The 22,043-nt window shown below is 47.9% G+C and overlaps 1 protein-coding gene across 4 annotated transcripts in view; it reads left to right on the top strand.

The window, feature by feature from the left end:
- The window catches only part of ptpn13 (protein tyrosine phosphatase non-receptor type 13), a 168,898-nt gene that overhangs the window by 18,324 nt on the left and 128,531 nt on the right, over window positions 1-22,043 (top strand). For all 4 annotated transcript variants that reach the window (XM_037546036.1, XM_037546037.1, XM_037546035.1 and 1 more), the window contains exons 2-6: window positions 2,296-2,415; window positions 13,039-13,205; window positions 17,833-17,898; window positions 18,346-18,531; window positions 21,028-21,121. In XM_037546036.1, the coding sequence (XP_037401933.1) occupies window positions 2,301-2,415; window positions 13,039-13,205; window positions 17,833-17,898; window positions 18,346-18,531; window positions 21,028-21,121 (628 nt within the window). In that variant the 5' untranslated portion in view covers window positions 2,296-2,300. The remainder of the gene's footprint in view (window positions 1-2,295; window positions 2,416-13,038; window positions 13,206-17,832; window positions 17,899-18,345; window positions 18,532-21,027; window positions 21,122-22,043) is intronic.

The following is a 22,043-nucleotide window of genomic DNA, read 5'->3' as shown; positions in this document are numbered from 1 at the left end:
GGCTGTTATGGGGTTAAGGAGCTGTTATGGGGCTGTTATGGGGTTAAGGAGCTGTTATGGGGTTATGGAGCTGCTATGGAGCTGTTATGGGGCTGTTATGGGGTTAAGGAGCTGCTATGGAGCTGTTATGGGGCTGTTATGGGGTTAAGGAGCTGTTATGGAGCTGTTATGGGGTTAAGGAGCTGTTATGGGGTTATGGAGCTGTTATGGGGCTGTTATGGGGTTAAGGAGCCGTTATGGGGTTAAGGAGCCGTTATGGGGTTAAGGAGCCGTTATGGGGTTAAGGAGCTGTTATGGGGTTATGGAGCTGTTATGGAGCTGTTATGGGGTTATGGAGCTGTTATGGGGTTAAGGAGCCGTTATGGGGTTAAGGAGCCGTTATGGGGTTAAGGAGCCGTTATGGGGTTAAGGGGCCGTTAAGGGGTTAAGGAGCCGTTATGGGGTTAAGGAGCCGTTATGGGGTTAAGGAGCCGTTATGGGGTTAAGGAGCCGTTATGGGGTTAAGGAGCTGTTATGGGGTTAAGGAGCCGTTATGGGGTTAAGGAGCCGTTATGGGGTTAAGGAGCCGTTATGGGGTTAAGGGGCTGTTATGGGGTTAAGGAGCTGTTATGGGGTTAAGGAGCCGTTATGGGGTTAAGGGGCTGTTATGGGGTTAAGGGGCTGTTATGGGGTTAAGGGGCTGTTATGGGGTTAAGGGGCTGTTATGGGGTTAAGGGGCTGTTATGGGGTTAAGGAGCCGTTATGGGGTTAAGGGGCTGTTATGGGGTTAAGGGGCTGTTATGGGGTTAAGGAGCCGTTATGGGGTTAAGGGGCTGTTATGGGGTTAAGGAGCCGTTATGGGGTTAAGGGGCTGTTATGGGGTTAAGGGGCTGTTATGGGGTTAAGGAGCTGTTATGGGGTTAAGGAGCCGTTATGGGGTTAAGGGGCTGTTATGGGGTTAAGGGGCTGTTATGGGGTTAAGGAGCCGTTATGGGGTTAAGGGGCCGTTATGGGGTTAAGGGGCTGTTATGGGGTTAAGGGGCTGTTATGGGGTTAAGGAGCCGTTATGGGGTTAAGGAGCCGTTATGGGGTTAAGGGGCTGTTATGGGGTTAAGGAGCCGTTATGGGGTTAAGGGGCTGTTATGGGGTTAAGGGGCTGTTATGGGGTTAAGGGGCTGTTATGGGGTTAAGGAGCCGTTATGGGGTTAAGGGGCTGTTATGGGGTTAAGGGGCTGTTATGGGGTTAAGGGGCTGTTATGGGGTTAAGGGGCTGTTTATGATTGTGAAATTAGATTGAGAATGTGATGCATTCACTCCTGTTTTCGGTGTTTTGTGGTCAGAGGCGCTGCTCTCAGGCCAGGCAGCCTGCCTGGGGTTGCCAGATCCCCCAGTGTTGGCTGGTTTTTATCAGGGGAGGGCGGAGCACGACCTTAAAATATTTACGTTGGAATAATCATATTTATATACAAGCTACATAAACGTCTGTGCTACAAACCAACACTTGAACTTTGTTTCCAGCTCCTACCGTTCAGGACAAGTCCACCCAAAATGAGGGAGTGCAGTGCTCCAGATTAGCCGACGGGTGGGTTCACTGTAACAGACAGAGGGTCAGTTTAATACCTGCAGGAGACGTCTGACCGATCAGTGCCAACAGAGTTAATTCAGTTTAATTCTGTGTGGTAATACGTCATTATATACTATCATCTATCAGACAGACAGACAGACAGACAGATCAGCTGAGAGACGCACATCAGATTATATATGAACACTGACTGGGTCCGAGAGCCAGACCTGGAACCTGGAACCCTAAAGTGAACCTGGTTTCTGAATAACTGCAGGCTGACCAGCTGATGGTCCATTTCATTATTCCCCTGTTTCACTTTAAATCTGTGTGAATGGGACTAAAAGCCTGAGTGTGCTCTGTTAGTCTGGGTGCGCTGAAGGTGTCTGAAGGAGCTGACCCCGCAGTGCGGAGGCTGGACTGAAGCCCAGTGATGGGCTGGGTGTTGTGATGCGCACAAACGGCTCAATAACTTGTGTTGAAAAAAAGACTTGCATGCCCTGAAAATCCTCTCTGGCTCAGATCTCTAAAACACTGACCACTCGCTCTGAACCTTGGTGGGAGGCTGTGGCCAGGACATGTGGTGATGTGGCCAGAAGCTCAGGCTGCTTGACCGTCTGTACCAGCGTGAGGAGTGTGTGCCGGTTTGTGCCCAGCGTTGGGTTGATCCCCTGCTTCTCCGCAGAACTTCATGACAGCACTGTACCCGTTTGTTCCTGTGGTGTGGTTCTAATTGATTGTTCGGTTCTGCACAGGCACCATGCACGTGTCTCTGGCGGAGGCTCTGGAGGTGCGAGGAGGTCCGCTGCAGGAGGAGGAGGTGTGGGCCGTGCTGAGCCAGAGCGCCGAGAGTCTGCATGAGCTCATGCGCACAGGTACGTAAGCACTCCTCAGATTCCCGCTGCACGGCGTTCCGGCGGATGGGTTCGGCTTCTTTTCACTTCGGAGAATGCCCGACTGTGAAATTTGGCCCGGTGCCCAAACGTTTGCGTACAGCTGTGGGTTTTATTTGCTTTTTTGCGACGTCAATTAAGGAAGAATAAGTTTTTCGCTTCGCTCGGCTCTCGTTGGTTAACGGCCTTTCAGGCGTGGCGTTGAGGTGGCGTTTCATCCGTCTACCGCGGGACATCGATCATCGAGTGGCGTTGAGCTCATATCGTAGAGGAACCAGTTTTCCTCATTTTCTGACATCGGTCGTATGTTTTACTCCATGTGTGACTGTGACAACAGCCCATTGTTAATGAATTGGTTTTGTGATGTCACACATTTGCATGGCTTTTTGGCTTACAGCAGTTTAGCTCCACCCACTCACGCTGAAGTCATAAGGGCTGTTTTAGCCTGGAGGCACAGGTAGAGGCGGGCGAAGGGTCGGGCGAAGAGGCGGGCGAAGGGTCGGGCGAAGGGGCGGGCGAAGAGGCGGGCGAAGGGTCGGGCGAAGGGGCGGGCGAAGAGGCGGGCGAAGGGTCGGGCGAAGGGTCGGGCGAAGGGTCGGGCGAAGGGGCGGGCGAAGGGGCGGGCGAAGGGTCGGGCGAAGGGGCGGGCGAAGAGGCGGGCGAAGGGTCGGGCGAAGAGGCGGGCGAAGGGTCGGGCGAAGGGTCGGGCGAAGAGGCGGGCGAAGGGTCGGGCGAAGAGGCGGGCGAAGGGTCGGGCGAAGAGGCGGGCGAAGGGTCGGGCGAAGAGGCGGGCGAAGGGTCGGGCGAAAATCGTATCGCAGTGCTTAAGAAATTCTTTTCAGCACATCTTGTGTCACAATAGATAACAGACAGAAAGAAGAACCTGAAACAAGCTACATTTAAAAATCACTGTCAAAAACTGTGATTTTAATCTGCGTTTGGCTCTAAATCCAGTTAAACGCCACTAATTTTGCTCTCTTTATAATGAACATGCAGTCAGTGTCTATGAGCACTGATGATTGATCTGATTAAAAATGATTGATTTCTCCTGTAAATCACAGATCAGTGCAGTGAGCTGTAAACGGTGTAAATGAGCATAAAGTTTATTATGTAATTCTACAAGGTCTCAGTCTGAACGTCCTCCAGCTGGACGGACGACATCAACACCACAGTCAGACTCATCCCAGACTGGACTGAGCGTGTCGGGCGTCGCCGCTCTCACGGCTCTTTCAGTGGGATTTCGGAGATCATCCAGTGCTGTGGAACCAGCGCCGAACGCTCTGAGCTGCTGGAGCTTCACTGCTGATGAAAATCCCGCTGCTCAGTTCTGACGGATTCACTCTGATTGACGTGGAGAACGCAGAACGTTCTGCTCTGGGGTCTCAGCTCCTCTCAGACTGAAGGAGCCGGTCAGGAACTCTGTGACCCCCTCTTACAGTTGGAGTGTGGTTGGTTCCTCGGCGCCTGACGGCTGTAAAAACACGGCGCTTTGAAATCGGATGAGTCTTTTTGATCCAGCCTGTATTACAATAAAAAACGCTTTGTGTCTAAAAATTGGAGCAGGACTTTATTTGGAGGAGAAATATTTGGTAGGAATCCCTTCTGAAGTCCTTCCTGAAGGACATCTGCCTCTGGTTAGAGCAGAGGATGGTCTTGGTCTACCAGGCTCCAGCGAAGGTTTATCAGGGAGGAGACCTGCTGGAACCGTCGATGAGCCATATTTTATAGTGAAGCTGTAGATAACGTGGCCGTAAAGGAGCTCCGGGGAATGTTTTCTGGTTCCGTTTGAATCCGTGATCAGCGAGAGGATTATTTTAGCTCTTGAGACGACCGCCGGCTTTTTGAAGTTACGCCATCTCTGCTTCCACTGTGCTGAACTTTCTCCTGCTGCCAGGTAGCGTCCACTCAGCGTCCACTCAGCAGCTGTGGCCTGTGGTTTGGACCTTGTGTTCAGTCCGAGTGCCTCAGAGTCCTCCGCTGTTTGTTGGGTGTTGTTTATTTTGGTCATTGTTTACAAATTTACCAAAATAAATACAGTAATAAATTAAAAACGAGGTCTTCAATTAATAAAGACAGACAGACAAAACGACATATATATATAGTGTGTGTGTGTGTGTGTGTGTGTGTGTGTATATGTGTACACACACACACACACAGACGTATGTGTAGACTTTGGTTATCTTCCCTCAGAGAACCTGTGAGATGGTCCTATTTCAGAGAGATGTTCAAGCTCTAACATTCTTTGTTGTATCTTGTCATGAAATCTTTTCATCTCTGATATTCTCTCTTCATCTGGGCTCGGCCAGAGGAGGGCGGGTTCCTCCCTTGAGCCCGGGTTCCTCTCGCTACTGGACCTGGATTCAGTTCCTTTCGTCTGCTCATGGACTCCTTTATTTTCTTGTGTTTATTTTTCTTTGGATTCTTCCTTGAACTGCTTTTCTGTAAAGCTGCTTTCAGATGACACTAGTTCAGAGAGAGTCGTCGTCATCGCCGTCGTCGTCGTCGTGGTCGTGGTCGTCATCGTCGTCGTGGTCGTCGTCGTGGTCGTCATCGTGGTTGTCATTGTCGTTGTTGTAGACTGAGGTTTGCTGTGATTTATTTTGCCTTACACTTCTAGGTTTAGACAATAGATGCAAAACAATAAACCTTTCATACACAACAACAACAACGACAACAATAATAATCATAATAATAATAATGATAATAATAATAATAATGATGAATAATAATAATCATCATCATAATAATCATAATAATAATAATAATAATCATAATAATAATAATAATGATCTCAGGTTTTCTTTATTTACCTTTTTATTGATCTTATTTTTAAACATGTTTGAATCTGCCAGGTGAAGGACGCGGCATCAGTCCCTCGTCACCCTGTTCTATAAGGTCACCTGGTTGACAGACAGACATCTATTGTTTATTTTTCTGTTTCTCCTCACCTTCATTTTTCTACTGTTCGCCTCTCCTCCTCCTCCTCCTCCTCCTCCTCCTCCTCCTCCTCCTCCTCCTCCTCTGTTTGTTCTCTCAGGAATTTCTCTCTCTCTCCCCCTCCCTCTCTCTCTCTCTCTCTCTCTCTCTCTCTCTCTCTCTCTCTCTCTCTCTCTCTCTCTCTCTCTCTCCCTCTCCTCGGTCCTGTTCTCCTGGTTCCTCTGGTCTGGCCAGTTCTGCAGTTTTTCTTCCCTCCCTCCTTCATTGTAGAGGGCGAGTAAACTGCAGACAGCAGTTGTGAGAACGTTGACAGATGCTTGATTTAAGTATGTATAGTTTTAAAAATGATGGTTCTTCAAGGGTTCCTCAGTAAAGAAAATGGTTGTGTCAAGCCATGAACGCTCAGAGAACCCTTTGCATGATTAAAGAGTTCTGTGTGTGATGAAATGGTTCTTCAGATGGATGGAGAATGCACTGTATGTGGTTCTCTGTAGCACCAAAAACAGTTTTCTGTTATTACAAGCTTGACATTGTAACAGTAGCCGAACCCGTTTTGGTGCTGCATAGGACCGCTTTAATCTGAAGAACCATTTAGCATGCAGTGGGTCCTTTGAGTGTTTGTGGTTCTATTTCGTAACGTCACGTGTCTAACGAGCAGAACGAGCTTCTGTTCTTCTCAGGATCCTCACTTCCAGCTCCTCAAAGAACCTGCAGACACACCTCCAAAGCTCAGTCTGTTTTCAGATCTGAAGCAGCTTGATCTTCTCCTCTCACTCAGAGATCAAAGCCTTCAGTGCTGTTTAGCTGATGGGGCTGTTTTGGGGTCGACCAGCTCTTCCAGGTGGTTGTTAGGAGCCCCGTTTTCTCTGTAGTCCTTCTCTTTCAGGTGGACTGTTTTATATCTGATCTATCTTCTCACAAATATTTCAGTCCATAATAGTCCATCATTTGCCCGTTTGACAGTTATGCGACTCGGCACAAACTCAAGTTTTGTTTTAGTTTCTTTGGAGCTGAAAAAGATACGACTGGATTCAGTTCCAGAATAAACCCCCAGGCATCTGGCGCCGAGACCGCATGCTGCAGAGTAAGTTTGAACAAGTTATACCAATAATCTGGAAAGTTTTGACGATGTATTAATGGAAAACGATTTGGGTGACTATTGGCTTACAGTGTTCCCTGGCAACATTAGCCTTGTAGCTCCAGCGCTAAAGTAAAGAAGCAAAAACTGGACAGTGAGCATGTCTTGGCTGATTGACTCCGTCCTGGATAAACGTTCTAGAGCTGACTGCGTTAAAGCAGGCCGGTTCTGCTATTCCGGTTTTCCTCTTTTCTTTGTGTTGTTGCTTTTTGTGCCTGTAAACGTCCTGCAGAGTCCCAGAGCTCAGCGTTCCCTCCAGACGGAGAACCTCTCTCCCACAGAACCCACTTTTCTCAGCTGCCTGAAACGCCTCGTTGGAATTCCAGCCCTTTTCCTTTGTTACAGGATGACATCATCTCATAACACAGTCCTGAATGCCCGCCTACTGCCGAGCTCCGCCCCCTCACACAGTGCACAGTGGCTACTGGAGGAGGAAGAGTGTGGTCAGTGCTGCAGTGTGTGGTGGAGACGCCGACTGGACTTTCAGGATCCACTCTGGATCAAACTGACCCGGCAGAACCGACGCCGCCGGAGAACCAGCCACAGCAGAGTTACAGCTGCTCAGGAGGGGGGGTCTGTCTGCAGACTGCAGGGAGGGACGGAACCGCTCTGGAAGCTGACCGATCAGAACAGAGAGGGCGAGCTGACCAATCAGAGCACACTGGGCTCACTGGGAGGCGGGGCTTAAGGACACAGGATGTGTCTTTGTGTTTGTGGAACCCAAATCTGTTCTAGTAGAGCCCAGAAACATCCAGCATAGCAGGTCCCCTATGAAATGGGCCGGCACTGAAAGTGACGTCGTATCTGTGACGCGCCGCTGCGATGTAAACAAAAGGTTTAAGGCTCTTTATTTCCTCTCTGACCGCAGGCGTGACCACAGGGCCAAACCAGTTCCCTCACACGTGGCCTAATGTGGAAAACATCAGATTCCCTTCGCCTGTCGGGGCTTTATCACTTCCACATGGCCGCTTCGGGTCATCTAAAGCTTCTCGCTGGGCCACTCTCTGAGCCCAAACCACGCAACGGCCTCGCCTGCCGGGCGCGGGAATCGGTCAGCGGCTGCGTGAGCCTCGCGCCTCCTCAGCGGTGATCAGCGTGCCGGCTGCTGACCGCTCTGAGACCCGGGGGTGCGGTAACGGTGTGAGGGGACAACCCTCTTCCTCTTGCCGTTGATCTTCAGAGCTTTATGATTTATTTATTTCATTTTTGACTAATGGACTTTTTCCACCCTTCGTTAAAGTCAAACGCCTGGACATCGTTATTATGAAGCTTGGCTGAGGTAATAATGTAAAACAAATAAAATAAATAATAAATCAACTGAAAGAAAACAACTAAAAAAATACTAAAAACCTGTTAAAACCTAAGACTAATCTAACCTGAAAAGTGAAGCCTGCGTGGAGGTGGTTGGAGATTAGAAGGTTAAAATAAATGCTTTTAAAGATTATTTATTTATTTATTTATTTATTTATTTATTTATTTATTTTCCTGTCATGGCATCTCTTATTCTGGAAACTTGTGTTCATGACTGGCCATTTCTTAACAAGCAGGTGGGCGTTCTGGTTTTGTGTGGGGATTTTAAGGTGGATTCCACTGATTTTTCAGAAGTTTCAAGAAACAAGAGCCATTCAGAGGGTTTGGTCTGAAGTGGTCCAGACGTCTTTACAGTGGTGGTGATGGGAACCAGGCGTCGCCATGACTACAACACAGATATAGACACTTTATTGACCATCCAGAACCACCAGAGAACCTACACGAGTCTTCTGAGCTTATATGGAATGTTGATGATGGAAAACAGTGGAAAATCTGGAATAATGAGTTTTCTTTGGGGACTATTTTGCCGCACAGCGCCCTGCATGTCTCCCTCCACCATGAATGGAGTTGAAGTTCTCTAAACTCTCATAAAACAGCGTCTCAGTCATCAGGCAGTGAATTCAGAACCAGCTCATGTAGGAACTTTCTGTAGGAGCTTTTAGAGGGACGTCTGGTTCCTATCACCACCACTGTGAGGAGCTTTTAGAGGGGGACGTCTGGTTCCCATCACCACCACTGTGAGCAGCTCTGACTCGGTCAGTTTATCTAGAACAGAGCGTTTCACACCAAACTGCTCTGAATGACTTGGTTCGCCTTTTTACTATGCAGAAACTTTGGAGGATCATTTGGGGGTGTTGTGGAAAAGCTGGGGATTGTCTGAGCTCTGAGCCCTCAGTGATTTCTGACCGTAGCGTTAGAGCCGTCTAGTACCTGATGAATGCTCGGGGAGGGGTCTCCGTTCTCTGAAATGTATCTGCGCTCTGCTGCCTGCTCAGCTCCGGGTCTGTCCTCTCTGGGCTGATAAGGATTAGTGGTGGCGCATTTCTCCAGCGGACAAAAGGCCTTTTATCAGCCTCAGCCAAGGCCCCTCGAGGAGGAGGGGGCTCGCTAGGTCGTTAGCAGCGTTTGAGCCGATGCCAGCCCCTCTTGACCACAGACCGGTCATCTATCTGAAGGGCCAGGCTCTTTTCCAGAGCTGTTGTGTCTCTGCAGAGCCTACAGCTTCAGAGCTTTTCTCACAGCCAGAGAGGTCAGCGCACAATCGAGTCCTCGTTGAGTTGCGGGTAAAAGAGGCGACATCAGAAATGAACAGTTTAAAAACACGGCCGCGAAATGACCGGGTCACTATCGACTCACACTCCTCGTGAAATGTTGAAGGGAGTGAGATTGAAAGGTGACGAGTTGATCTGATCGTTTTAGTGAAATCATTTCTGAAGTGTTTCACTGCAAAACTTGATTAACTTTACAGGAGAAGCCAGAAAGTCAACGGAAACAGACTTTTAGTATTTTGGACCGTTTCTTTTGCTGCATTCGTCATGAAATTTACACACGAATCAAAAGACGACAGGCGTTTTTAAATGACATCAAAAATGAAATTGAAAAACATGAATTGGAGATCAGCCTTTATTTAAACTCTGAATGCGTTGAGTAAAAGCTCTTTAGTACAAGGTCTCGAGTAAAAACTCTTCAGTAAAAGCTTTTTAGTAACAGCTCTTTAGTTACAGCTCTCAAGTAAAAGCTCTTGAGTAAAAGCTCTTGAGTAAAAGCTCTCGAGTAAAAGCTCTTGAGTAAAAGCTCTCGAGTAAAAGCTCTCGAGTAAAAGCTCTCGAGTAAAAGCTCTCGAGTAAAAGCTCTCGAGTAAAAGCTCTCGAGTAAAAGCTCTTTAGTAAAAGCTCTTGAGTAAAAGCTCTTGAGTAAAAGCTCTCAAGTAAAAGCTCTCGAGTAAAAGCTCTCGAGTAAAAGCTCTCGAGTAAAAGCTCTCGAGTAAAAGCTCTTGAGTAAAAGCTCTTGAGTAAAAGCTCTCGAGTAAAAGCTCTCGAGTAAAAGCTCTCGAGTAAAAGCTCTCGAGTAAAAGCTCTCGAGTAAAAGCTCTTGAGTAAAAGCTCTCTAGTAAAAGCCCTCAGACTGTTGCATGCTGTGCATTGTATCTGTAAAGTTTGCTCCACATCACAGACAAAACAGCCCCAGATGATCAAATCTAAGTGTTTAAAAATCTGTAAAGCCGTTTGAGTCCTGATCTTCACTCGTCTGGCCCTGATTCTGAGCCTCAGCACTTCAGCCGGGGATCAATCCTTCACCTCCAGGGTCGAGGAGGAGGAGGATGATGAAGCTGGTTTGGCATGTGCTCTGTTGAAGGCGAGGAGGTGTCCTCTCCCACAGCAGAAGCAGTCGAAGGCATTTTATTCCCATTGATTAGACGAACGGCCTCGCGTTGCTCAGCTGCTTCCCAGGCCTGTAAGATCTTTTCTGCGTTGTTTTTGATTAAAGGTTGAGCGATACGAGTGTTTATGACTGTGACTCCTCTCAGGGTTTTTACTGTGACTGTTTAGACCAGTTTCAACTGTAAAGAAGCGCCAGTGTCAACTGTCTAGACCAAGACTGTAAACTCGGTGTGGAACCAGCTCAGTTCACGGCACAATCCATAGATCTCATTAAATAGGCCGTGTCTCCGTGGTGGAGGGTGAGCTGTAGCTCTGAGCTCTGAGGAGCTCGTCTCATCACCGTTACTGCAGATGCAGCCCTGCAGGAGGATCAACACCAACAACACTGACCAGAGTGACCACAGACACCTCAACAGATATGAGGGCACTTCAGCTTCAGTCTCCAGAAACACTACGAGGAGAAGATCAGCTGGTCGGTGGATCCGTATGACCTGCACATCTCCAGAGTTCAGAACGTTCCACTGGGAGATTTTATAAAAATAATAAACTGTCAAAACTCTCAAATAAAGACGAAGCTTCCGATTCACCAGATTCTCTTCTGGATTTTCCTTTCCACCTTAAATGGAGTTGCAGTTACACTTTAATAGAGAATGAATTCCGAAAGTTGGTGAATACAAAGGCAAAATAATTTGCCTCAATAAATTTGTTCATTTAAACACATTAATAACCACATTAATCCCAGCTCTACCGTGAGACAGGAGCCGGCATGTGGAGACGTTTTAGGAACGATGGTTTTCAGCAGTGAATGACTGGGATTTTGAGAACTGGTGGAATTGCCCTTCAGCTTTTGCTTCTCCTTTTAGCTTCTTACACTGGAGCAGATGCTGGTGACGGCTGGTCTGGTCGCTGATGGTGCAGATAGAGGTGTATTGGGTGGGCCTGCCCTGACTGTTCCCCAGCTGCCTCGCTGCCTCTTCCCTTCACTGCCTCTGAAAGGTTCTCAGTGGAGCGTCTGCTGCTGCTGTTTAAGAAAGACGTGCTGTGTTGTTGGATCGGGGTCTGATTGGTTTCAGGCTGACGGCTGATGTTCCCGAGTTGCTGTGCTGAGCAGAGAGTCTGTGGAGAACCAAACGCTCGGAGATCTGAGGTTTTGCTCTCGGAGGTCCTGCTATGGTCAGCAGGCCTCACAGGAAACGTGTGTTTACTCCTCGAATTCCAGGACATTAAAGCCGCGCTGCGCCAGGTTCATCCCTCAGTCGGCAGACTTTTCCGCTCCGCTTGTTTCAGGAGACGTTTTTCGACCGTGTTTGCGGCGTAAAGAGCGGAACCGGTTTTCCATTAAGATCCACACTCTCTTAAAAATAGAAGAAGGAACCATTAACACTCAAAGACGAGTTGGCATGATTTAAAGGTTCTTCATTGCACCGAAAAGGGTTCTCCTATCGTTGCGATGTCAAGCTTGCAACAATAGAAGAAACCTTTTTGTGCCAAGTAGAACGCATTTCAAAGAGGTTCCGTATAGAACTACACTCTTAAAGAATGGTTCTCCAAGGGTTCTTTAGTAAAGAAAATGCTTCTGTATAGAACCACGAACACCCATAATTCTCAAGGGTTACGTGATCAAACCGTTCTTCAGGTTGATGGAGAATGTGTTATGTGGTTCTATATAGAACCTTTTGGAAAAGAGTGTCAAATAGCATAAAAAACATGCCAAGCTTTTCACAACAGAAGACCTCTTTTTTGTGCCGTATAGAACCTTTTTCAAAAAGATTCTATATAGAACTACACTCTCAAGAAAGCTGGTTCTTTAGTACAGAAAATGGTTCTGTATAGAACCATGAACACTCAAAGAACCCTTTCCATAATTCAAGTGCTGTTCAGATTGATGTAGAATGTACTGAAGATGGTTCTGTATCGAACCTTTTTGAGAAAAGTGCCTAAAAGGATTCTTCTGTTACGATGACAAGCTTGACACAATAGAAGAACCCTTTTTCAAAAAGGTTCTAGATAGGACCTTTTACTTGGCTTGTACGCCGAGACCGCAGTGTTGCCTGAAGCAGCCGGCCGAGCGAGGAGCGCCATAGGTGGAACCCACGGAGAGCAGGCTGATGGCTAACCCCAAGAGACTGGCTTTTCCTTCTGCTCTCTTTTCCCTGTTAACTCATTACAGTCTGAAGACCATAGACTGGACTGACTGACCTCAGGCTGCGGTGAATTAGCGAGTTCTGACCTGTTCGTATGTCACTTTATCTGCATGTCGGTCTAACGATAATGACACAACTAGAACCTTAAGAAGAATTTCAGCCGGTACTGTTTTCCACATGGACTGGTCTGGAGAACATTCCCGGAGCTGGTGGATGGAAGAAGAACTTACTAGTCTAAGCCGCCGGTCAGAGACACAAACGAATACTCCCGAAGGAACGCAGCATTCAAATTAAAAATGAATTAGCCAGGTTAACGTGACGTTCTGAGCGTCTAGAACTCGTAGTGCTAAATGAACAGAGTAATGTGTGTTTTACACGTTCAGTGGAAACATTTCCGTTAACCCGGTTTCCTGAAGGCCAGTGATGGACCTCATTAAGAAAACCTGAAATTCAAACGGTAAATTCATCAGTTTTCTACATTCTACACACACAAATGTTCCGTAAACGCTCCTGCTTCTCGTTCTAAGGTCGGGGTCGGAATTCAGTCATTTAGAACTGCGGTTTTATGCGTCCTGATGGGTGGAGATTAAACCTTTTGTTCCATCCGGTCCAGAACCTGTATCTGACCTAATCAGACGTCCGCCTTCATCTCCAGCTGTTTATTCCTGCTGTTTATTTGTCTTCCCCTCTGTAGATCCCTCTGCTCTGGGGTTTATCATCTCCCCCTGGTCTCTGCTGCTCATGCCTTCCGGAAACATCTCCTTCACGGACGAGAATGTGACTCAGCAGGACCTGAGAGCGTTCACCGCCCCGGAAATCCTCGAGGGCCTCAACCTCTCCTCCATCTCCGACATAGAGAAGGTAGGGCAGCTGAGGGCACCAGGCCTCTGATACCGGCTGAATGACGTCACAGTGAGGGTTTGATGGGTTTGGGCTGTTCAAACTCATTAGATCATAAAGACCAAACATAAATCTAGGGCTCCCGGCCACGGGCGGCTGAGGCATCACCAGGGATCGAACTCAACGGTTGAGCCACTCTGAAGCCCCCAGAAACACAGAGGAGAGAATATTCTGTTAAAATATTATAATAATCGTCATACTATCTCACTTTAATGTTGTTTCAGTGTGTTTTGGTTCTTTTATTCATAAAAAGCATAAATATCACTAATAGTGCCGACGTCTCCGTAGCTAACTTTCCCGTTCCACCTTAAATAGCCCAGCAATTCTGACACCTGAGGCTCCAGAATGTACCTGCTGCTCCATTTAAGGTGGAACAGGAAAATTCAGCTTCACATCACTGAAGAATTAGGGGGGGTGATAATAAATAACTGCCCCCCTCTTTGAAGGCGTATGACCCCTAAATGTAACTAAAGCCCAGCAGTGAGGAGCTGAACTTTCCCCTCCTCTGCTGTCCCTGCAGACGGGCAGGGTCGCCTACAGAGCGGCGCTAGTAGCTGTTAATGAAGTGATGCTCTTTTATTAGAGGGTCTCATTTCAGAGGAAGATCTCAACCACTGCCCTGTAGCTCAGTTCAGAGGGGAGACCCTCGAAAACAAGGGGTAGGGGTAAGAAGAAGAAATGGCACTGGGCCTAAATCTAAAGTCACACAACACACACACACTAGTGTAGAGTCAAGCACACGTTCTACGCCAGAGTGACCATATAAGAGCTCCAAGCTAGAACCTTCGTGGTGTTTCAGTGAATGTACTAATGTCTGTGATGTACTAATGTATGTCTGTGAAGTCTAACGACTGTAGGCACTTTGCATAATTGCAGTCGTCCTAAATAACTGATTTGGTGAGAATGTAATAATTGCGACAGACCTAGAACCGGACTGCATGTCCTGTCTTAGCATTACTGCATCTCATGTTCTGCTTCTGAGCTGTTTTCCTGTATGAGCGCGGAGCCGCGTTACAGGCGGTGAATCGGGCTCTGTTCTTTTATGGCTCAGTCAGAGAATCTTCTGCATTCTTTGGCAAACCCCAAGTTATTTTTCCTCCGGCCAGGCCGCACCGAGGGAAGTGACTCTCCTCTTCTTCTCTTTGAGGCAGCAGAGCTGTAAGAGCAGGAAAATGGAAAATTGTTTGCATGTACAGTAACAAGCAAAACGTCAGAGACCCTTTAATTTCATTTCCATTCAAAACAGCCTTCAAGTACAAGTTACTCATTTCTCAGAAGGTGTTAAGAGGAGGTCCAATAGACGCCTGTCCACTTGCATAAGGAAGGAGAAAAGCAATATGAAAAAGCTACAGAGAAAATGAGGCTCCTAACAACCACCTGGAAGAGCTGGTACACCCCGAAACTGCCCCCATGATCAGCATCACAGTGGTGTAATAACTAGTGATGTAGGAACTGCCTCTGTTTTGCTTTTCCGTTATTTGGGCCCTGAGGACCAACACATCAATAGCCTGACCACGCTTGAGCTCTTTCCTGGACCCAGGACCACTTGTTCCACGGGTTTGGAACGTTGGGCAGGTGCGAGAGCTGTACTTGAGCCCGGGAGTGGAATAGAGAACCCGTCTAGAGTCCTCCTGAAATCGGTGGTCTGATATTTACTTCCAGTGAACTCTGACCCCGTCCACACCTGGTCACGTCACGCGTCCTCAGCACCAGGATTAGATCTGGAGGCCACATCAAACTGCACATTAAAAATTAATAACAGCTCCTCCCAGTACAGCCACAGCTACAGCCGCAGCTCCTCCCAGTACAGCCGCAGCTCCTCCCAGTACAGCCACAGCTACAGCCGCAGCTCCTCCCAGTATAGCCGCAGCTCCTCCCAGTACAGCCGCAGCTCCTCCCAGTACAGCCGCAGCTCCTCCCAGTACAGCCACAGCTCCTGCCCATGCAGCGCATCGCTGGGTGTATTGTGTGTGAGGAAGGTGGTCATGGGGACTCGGAAGGTTTGGAAGGAAACGAGCTGGTTAATATCAACATGGACAGACGACTTAATAAACAGTTGGTAATTTGCTGCTGCATAACGAGCTGCTTTGCATATTCCGGCCCCGCTGCAATCAGATTTCAGTCTGACTAACCGGAGACACGTTTCATGAGAAACGCAGCAAACGGATGAAGCCATTCCGACCCGCAGACCTGCACGCGGAAAAGTGAGGTATGGAAGTCCGCAGCTGCTCCGCGCTTCTGATGGAGATCTTGTGTGTTACAGCAAACTGGTGGTACTGAGCCCCTCCCCCGAGTGAGCCCCGAGTCAGGCCTGGGTGTGGACTCGAGTTCCGGGCAAAGTGAAAACGGCCTCACGGCTAAACTCGATCTTACTTGACCCGGTTCCTCAACCCACAGGCTCGTGATGAAGCCACACGTTTTGACGATGGAATGACGATGGAATATCTCATTTCCTGTCTGTTTCACTTTCACCGTGATTATGCACCATCGTTTAGGAATGCCGTTGATAAGCAGCATCCGGCGCCACGTTTCGCGGTTTATGTTTGGTGCCAGGCGCTGACGTAAGCGTCCGTGCCGTGATGTTTGGGGTAATCTGGGGTCATTAGAGATCCGGTGTCCTGTATGAATCAGCCAGTCAGATCACAGCACCGCACCTCGTCTGATGAAACTAATCCAGCTCCAGTAGAGCTTAAGACCTGTGGAGGCGCGTCTGCAGGCTCTCTGAGGGAGCTGGAAGTGGGTCTCCTGAAAAGACTGGAAGCTGGAATGAAGGCGAGGAGCGACTCGCTGACGGAGCGGCTGAGAGGAGATTCGGCTGCTGTGTCGTTTTCAGATGCAGAAAAATGAGTGATTTGTGCTTTAATGGCTGTTTTGCAATGGCGTCAATCAATCAATCAAAACTTAACCTCGGGGGACGTTGGAGGGTGACCCTCATTTACAGTGTTGCTGAGTTGAGGCAGGAACATTGATGGGTAGTGTGTGAGAACATATCAAAAAATAATACATTCAATAAAAAAATCACACATCAGGCAAGTATGAATAATAAATAAATAAACAAATAAACAAATAAAAATTAATAAATAAAAATACATACAAACACAGTAGAAAATGACTGAATAGGGGGCAGTCGTGGGCTGGAGGTCAGGGAACCAGCCGGACGGTCTGTGACTGAGGTGCCCTTGAGCAAGACACCTGACCCCCAACTGCTCCCCGGGCGCCGTGGATTGGGCTGCCCACCGCTCCGGGTAAGTGTGCTCACTGCCCCCTAGTGTGTGTGCTCACTAGTGTGTATGTGGTGCTTCACTGCACAGACGGGTTAAATGGAGGCTGTGGGACTAATAAGGGCCACGTAATTCACTGGTAACAAAATAAATAATAAAGTAATGAAAATAAACCAGTAACAGTAAAAATCAGGTAGAGCAGCTTTAGGCAGAGCGGCGGCGGGAGAGTGTGTCTCCGAGAGGGACGGCACAGACGTCGCCGGGGGGATTAAGTGTTTTAGCCGCATTTAATGCAGAACAAAAGGTCAGAGAGCTGCTGTATTAGTGAGACTGACCTTCTGTCTGAGTCTCCGAGTCTGTTAACGAGTCAGTGCCTGTATCTCAGTCAGAGGCAGTCCTCTTCAGTCGGCCTTTCTCATGTTTCCGCTTGTGTCCTGTAGAGGATGTTCACTTGTTTTCAGGCAGATCTGAAAGATAATCTGGGGTGTTTGGAAATTGATATTTTCTGAGAGAAATTTAAGGAGCGTTCTCAAATTCGGGTTTATGTCCTGCTTATGTTTCTGTGCTCCGGCAGTTCGTCCACTTTCAGCATCAAATCCAGCGTCACGGAGTTTGCTCTGATTGGTCTCGTGACCAAAAGTCTAAATATGAATTAATAAAGTCATAGAAATGATGCTGTTGTGAGATTTGATAGAGAGGAGCATGTAGTGCCTCATTATTAGTGAAACGACTAATTACAACCCGTAAAAACAAGCGCAGTGTCTCCGTCACCGCCTCTCTCTCCTCTCTCGCCCGCTCGGTTCACCTCTTTATGACCACCCCAGAATATTCAGCCTGTAGAACGGAGTCAGCAGATTCACACTTCTTCCTCTTCATTCGCACGACAGAAAAATGACGAAATATTGAGAGAAATTTCACCTCCTCATTTTAACCCGTCCACACTAGTGAACACACACACACTAGGGGGCAGTGAGCACACTTGCCCAGAGCGGTGGGCAGCCCTATCCACGGCGCCCGGGGAGCAGTTGGGGGTCCGGTGTCTTGATCAAGGACACCTCAGTCATGGACTGTCGGCTCTGGGGTTCGAACCGGCTGCCTTCCAGTCACAGGGCCGGTTCCCTGACCTCCAGCCCACGACCCCCAATATGCTTAGAAAACCGCACTGTGTCATCATTTATCTTCATAACGATACATTATCGTCATATTGCCCAGCACCACTGCTGACTGAGGTCGGTAGAAGCTCAGCATCAGCTGGTATTATCAGCAAAACGATATATATATATATATATGTGTGTGTGTGTGTGTGTGTGTCGCCCACAGTCTCCTGTGATGGTTTTGTTTATTATGGCTTCTCTTTTTGACTCTAGATGCACATGTACTCCCTCGGGATGACTCTGTTTTGGGGGGCCGACTTTGAGATTCCACAAAGCCAGGTAAGCGTCAAACGAACGTCCAGAGCGAAGGGTTCACCCGTCAGAGCGTGTCTGGATACTTTTGGACTCAGTATGCCTTCAGTTCAGTGCAGTTTTATTCAAATAGCGCTTATTGTTCCAAAGCATCTTTGCAGAAGTCCTGGTCCAGACCATCTGGGCTGAAGACTGCCTCCAGAGCCGTTTCCAGCTTTTTGATTATAGTTGTGAGAGTAAAAGAAAATGTAAATCTAACGTTTTCCTCAGTAAGAGTGGCAGATTTAAGGCTTGGGCTGGAAATTCCGTTGCTATTGTTCCTTTGCGGATCACTGACGGCACAGTAAATCTAAATTGGGCAACATGTTCCCCAGAACAGAACCACGTGATTGGTTTGGCGCTGTTGTGCGATGAGGCTGTAGAACATCTTCTGGATAATAAATGTGTCTGTTCTTGTCTGTCTGCTCCCGTCAGCCTATGAAGCTCAGTGAGCACCTGAACGGGATTCTGCTGAAGATGTGTGAGGACTCCACGCTCTCCCGTCTGTCCGTACGCTCCATCCTGAACGCCTGCAGCACGCACATCCGCAACTCCACCTGCGACCCCGCCTTCTCCTACGTCCGCAAGCTGGTGCGCCTGGTGCTCGGGAGCCTCTCCCAGGTACGTCGTTCCGCTCGTTCAGTGCACACGCTGATAAACGCCTGGAGCTGATCCCGCCTGGAGCCTGTGTCCCAGGCATTGTAGTGCCACAGTAGGGGTGAGCAGTGTGACCATATTCACTATTATCATGATAAATGATGTCACGTTTCATCACAGTAGGCCTTTCTGATCACATCAAGGATGTTGTGAATGCTTAAAGGGGAATTCCACTGATTTTTCTAAATTTCTGTATTTTGTTGAGATCTAAACAAGAGGGGTTGTTGGTTTTGGAAACAGGTTCAGCTCACTAACTTAATCACCGGTCACCTGTTTTCCAGAATCCCTGCAGAATTAAGTGGTTCTGATGTAAACAGAGCGGTTTGGTGTTCTAGAGAAGCTTACCGAGTCAGAACCGTTCCCAGTGGTGGTGATGGGAACCAGACGTCCCCCTCTAAAAGCTCCTCACAGTGGTGGTGATGGGAACCAGACGTCCCTCTAAAAGCTCCTACAGAAAGTTCCTACATGAACTGGTTCTGAATTCACTGCCTGATGACTGAGACGCTGTTTTATGAGAGTTTAGAGAACTTCAACTCCATTCATGGTGGAGGGAGACATGCAGGGCGCTGTGCGGCAAAATAGTCCCCAAAGAAAACTCATTATTCCAGATTTTCCACTATTTTCCAGATTATCATCAACATTCCATATAAGCTCAGAAGACTCGTGTAGGTTCTCTGGTGGTTCTGGATGGTAAATAAAGTGTCTATATCTGGTGGCTGGTTAGTGTAGTGGTCAACACCTCTGCCTTTTACGCTGTAGACTGGGGTTCAATCCCCCACCTGGGTCAGCACCCTACACTATACCAATAAGGGTCCTTGGGCAAGACTCCCAACACCGCCTTGGCCTACTTGTGTAAAATGATCAAACTGTAAGTCGCTCTGGATAAGAGCGTCAGCCAAATGCCATAAATGAATGAATATCTATGTTGTAGTCATGGCGACGCCTGGTTCCCATCACCACCACTGTAAAGACGTCTGAACCACTTCATTAAAAAATACCGCCAAAAACGAATTTTAATAATTTATACTGATAAATTGATTCAGCGCAGCACCAAGTGCAGTTAAACAGGAAATCTCTCTGAGGACGGTCAGTATCAGCGATCCTCTCAGTAAAGCTGCGTGTAACATCATTCATCACGATAACGGTAACGGTCGTCGTGCCGCCGCCCGGTGTTGCACTCTGTTTAAAAACGTGTTTTAATGTGAAAGTTTTTGAGTTCTGTCTTTTGAGTAAGTGTGAGAATCGTTACGCTTCACTGACGTCTTCTCATCTTCTCTGCCGCTGGTTCTGCAGTAAAGCTGGACGAGCTGCTGTGGTGCATGTAGCTTTTCTGGGAAGTTTAACCAGATAAGGGTCGGTTATTAGATTGAGCAGTGTGGCTGTACGACTGGCCGACTGAGTGTCTGTTTATCCGTGTTCAGCCGAGCGGCGGCCGAAGGAGCTCTCGTCTCACGTTGAGCCTCTGGAGGTGCTTTTGTTAGCGTACGTCGCACGAGGGCTGCGCGATAAAATCGGATACATTTCACGGCTAGAATGGTCATTGGCCATTTTTAAACCTCTCTTTATCTCCTAGAATTAAACAGGCTGTTTTAAGCTTTAAGTTATATGTAAATGAACTCTGCTCTGATTGGCTGCGCAGTTGAATATGTTGCTGCAGCTTCAGCAGCTGGAAACTCTCTGACGCCGTTTCACACAAGTCTCTGATGTGGACTGAATGAAGAATGAAGGGTGTCCGGCGTGACGGTCAGTCCTTCGTGATCTCCTGAGTGTCCGTCGGTCAGTTTCACACAGAATGTAGACGGACACACGAATCCAGCAGCTCCACACGGTGAGAGGCAGATGACGTGTATCTCAGCCCCTCTTCACAGGCTCATAACTCCGGATGTGAGTCTCATAGGATCTCGGGATGAGATGGAATGGAAAGGGCAGCTCTACGGATTCAGGAAGGGTTTGAACTGGATTTCTGAGCTGGATCAGAGCAGATACAGAGATGGAGACAGTGAGTTAGCTGCACAGGCGAGTTTGTGGATCTGAGTGCACCATTTAAAACACTGTTCTTTTGCGCATGTGGGTCAGTTTCTGGACAGGAGCTGATCTGTTCTCACTGATGTCGCATAGACGTCACATTTAAAACATTATGTGAACGGCCTCAGAAACAAATCAGGTTTTATTTTTAATTAGAAGGTTTTATTTAATTAGGGCTTTAATAGCTTTAATAGATATTCAGACGGAAGGTTGCAACAGATATTCAGTAAACTTTGCTCAAATCTTCCTTCCTTTTTCTCGTTGTTTGGCCTTTATCCCTCTGTTGCCCTGAGTCTCTCTCTTGCTGACTTTACCTTCTTTGTGCGCTCTGCTGACCAACATCCTGCTTTTGTTTTCTTTCTCCCAGCGTTTCACCGTTTATCTTTCTGTTCCCTCCCTTTAACTCCCCACGTCCCTCTCCCTCTGTGTTTGTAGCTGGACGGTTTGCTGTCTCAGACGGAGCGGGAATCTCTTCCTGAGAGGAGCAGAGAGATTCGGGACCGGCTGAGAGGGAAAGGTCTGCCTGCAGGTAAACACAAAGCCTCTCTGAACGCCCACCTGAGGGTCCTGTTCACACAGACACACGGTCACGCTCAGCGCTCTCACTCTTCCTTTGTGCTCGCCAGTGGCGTGTCCAGACCAGGCGTCGTGGGCGGCCCCTGAGGGCACGGCATCTGTCCGGGGTGGGGGCGGGATTGCCCGGGGGCGGGGCTGTATTAAGTTTTAGCAGTTAAATATAGAGCAAAACATCTTTTAACATTTATAGTATTCATAGTAAACAGCGTATTCCTCACATTTTACTGAAACAGTGTGTAATAAGCTTGAAAAGTTCAGACGAGTGCGCTGTCGTAAAGTCTGTACACTCCAGAGTTTCTTCTGAAATGAAAGGTCATTGATGACCTCATGAATAAAACCACATGAAAAGTCAGTGCTTTGCAGAAGGCAGCTTTAAAATTTGGACCCCATGACGAACTCCCTTTCCAACGAGTCCTGGATTACGTTGCGAGCCTTCAGGGAACCAGAGATACGGACTCTGGAATCTCACAAATTTGTGTCCTACTTAGGCGCACCCTAGGCAACATGCCGAGAGATCTGGAGAACCAGAAAAGTTTCGAGCACCATGGAGCTCTAATCTTTTTACTGTAGTCTTCGGGAAACGGGAGCGAGCGACGTTCAACATCTGATCTTTAATAGCTCTGTGGATCGGTGGAGAAACTCCGCTGGTCAGTAGATCATGACGTGCCCTTTCCAGCCAGTCCAGAATTGCATTGAGAGCCTTCAGGAAACCTGAGATATGAACGCTGAAATCTCCAGGCTCCTCACCTGCTGAGTTCTCTGAAGCGTCCATGTTGGTGTCAATAACGTGATCAGCAACTCGCCAACATCAAGATTAAAGCGTGACCCCTACTTTTTACTCTGTGTTGAGTCTTGACTGAACATTGCTGTGAGGA

The sequence above is a fragment of the Pygocentrus nattereri genome, chromosome 16, assembly GCF_015220715.1.
Source record: "Pygocentrus nattereri isolate fPygNat1 chromosome 16, fPygNat1.pri, whole genome shotgun sequence".
In the NCBI taxonomy this organism is placed as follows: domain Eukaryota; kingdom Metazoa; phylum Chordata; class Actinopteri; order Characiformes; family Serrasalmidae; genus Pygocentrus; species Pygocentrus nattereri.
This window is presented reverse-complemented; position numbering and strand designations above follow the sequence as displayed.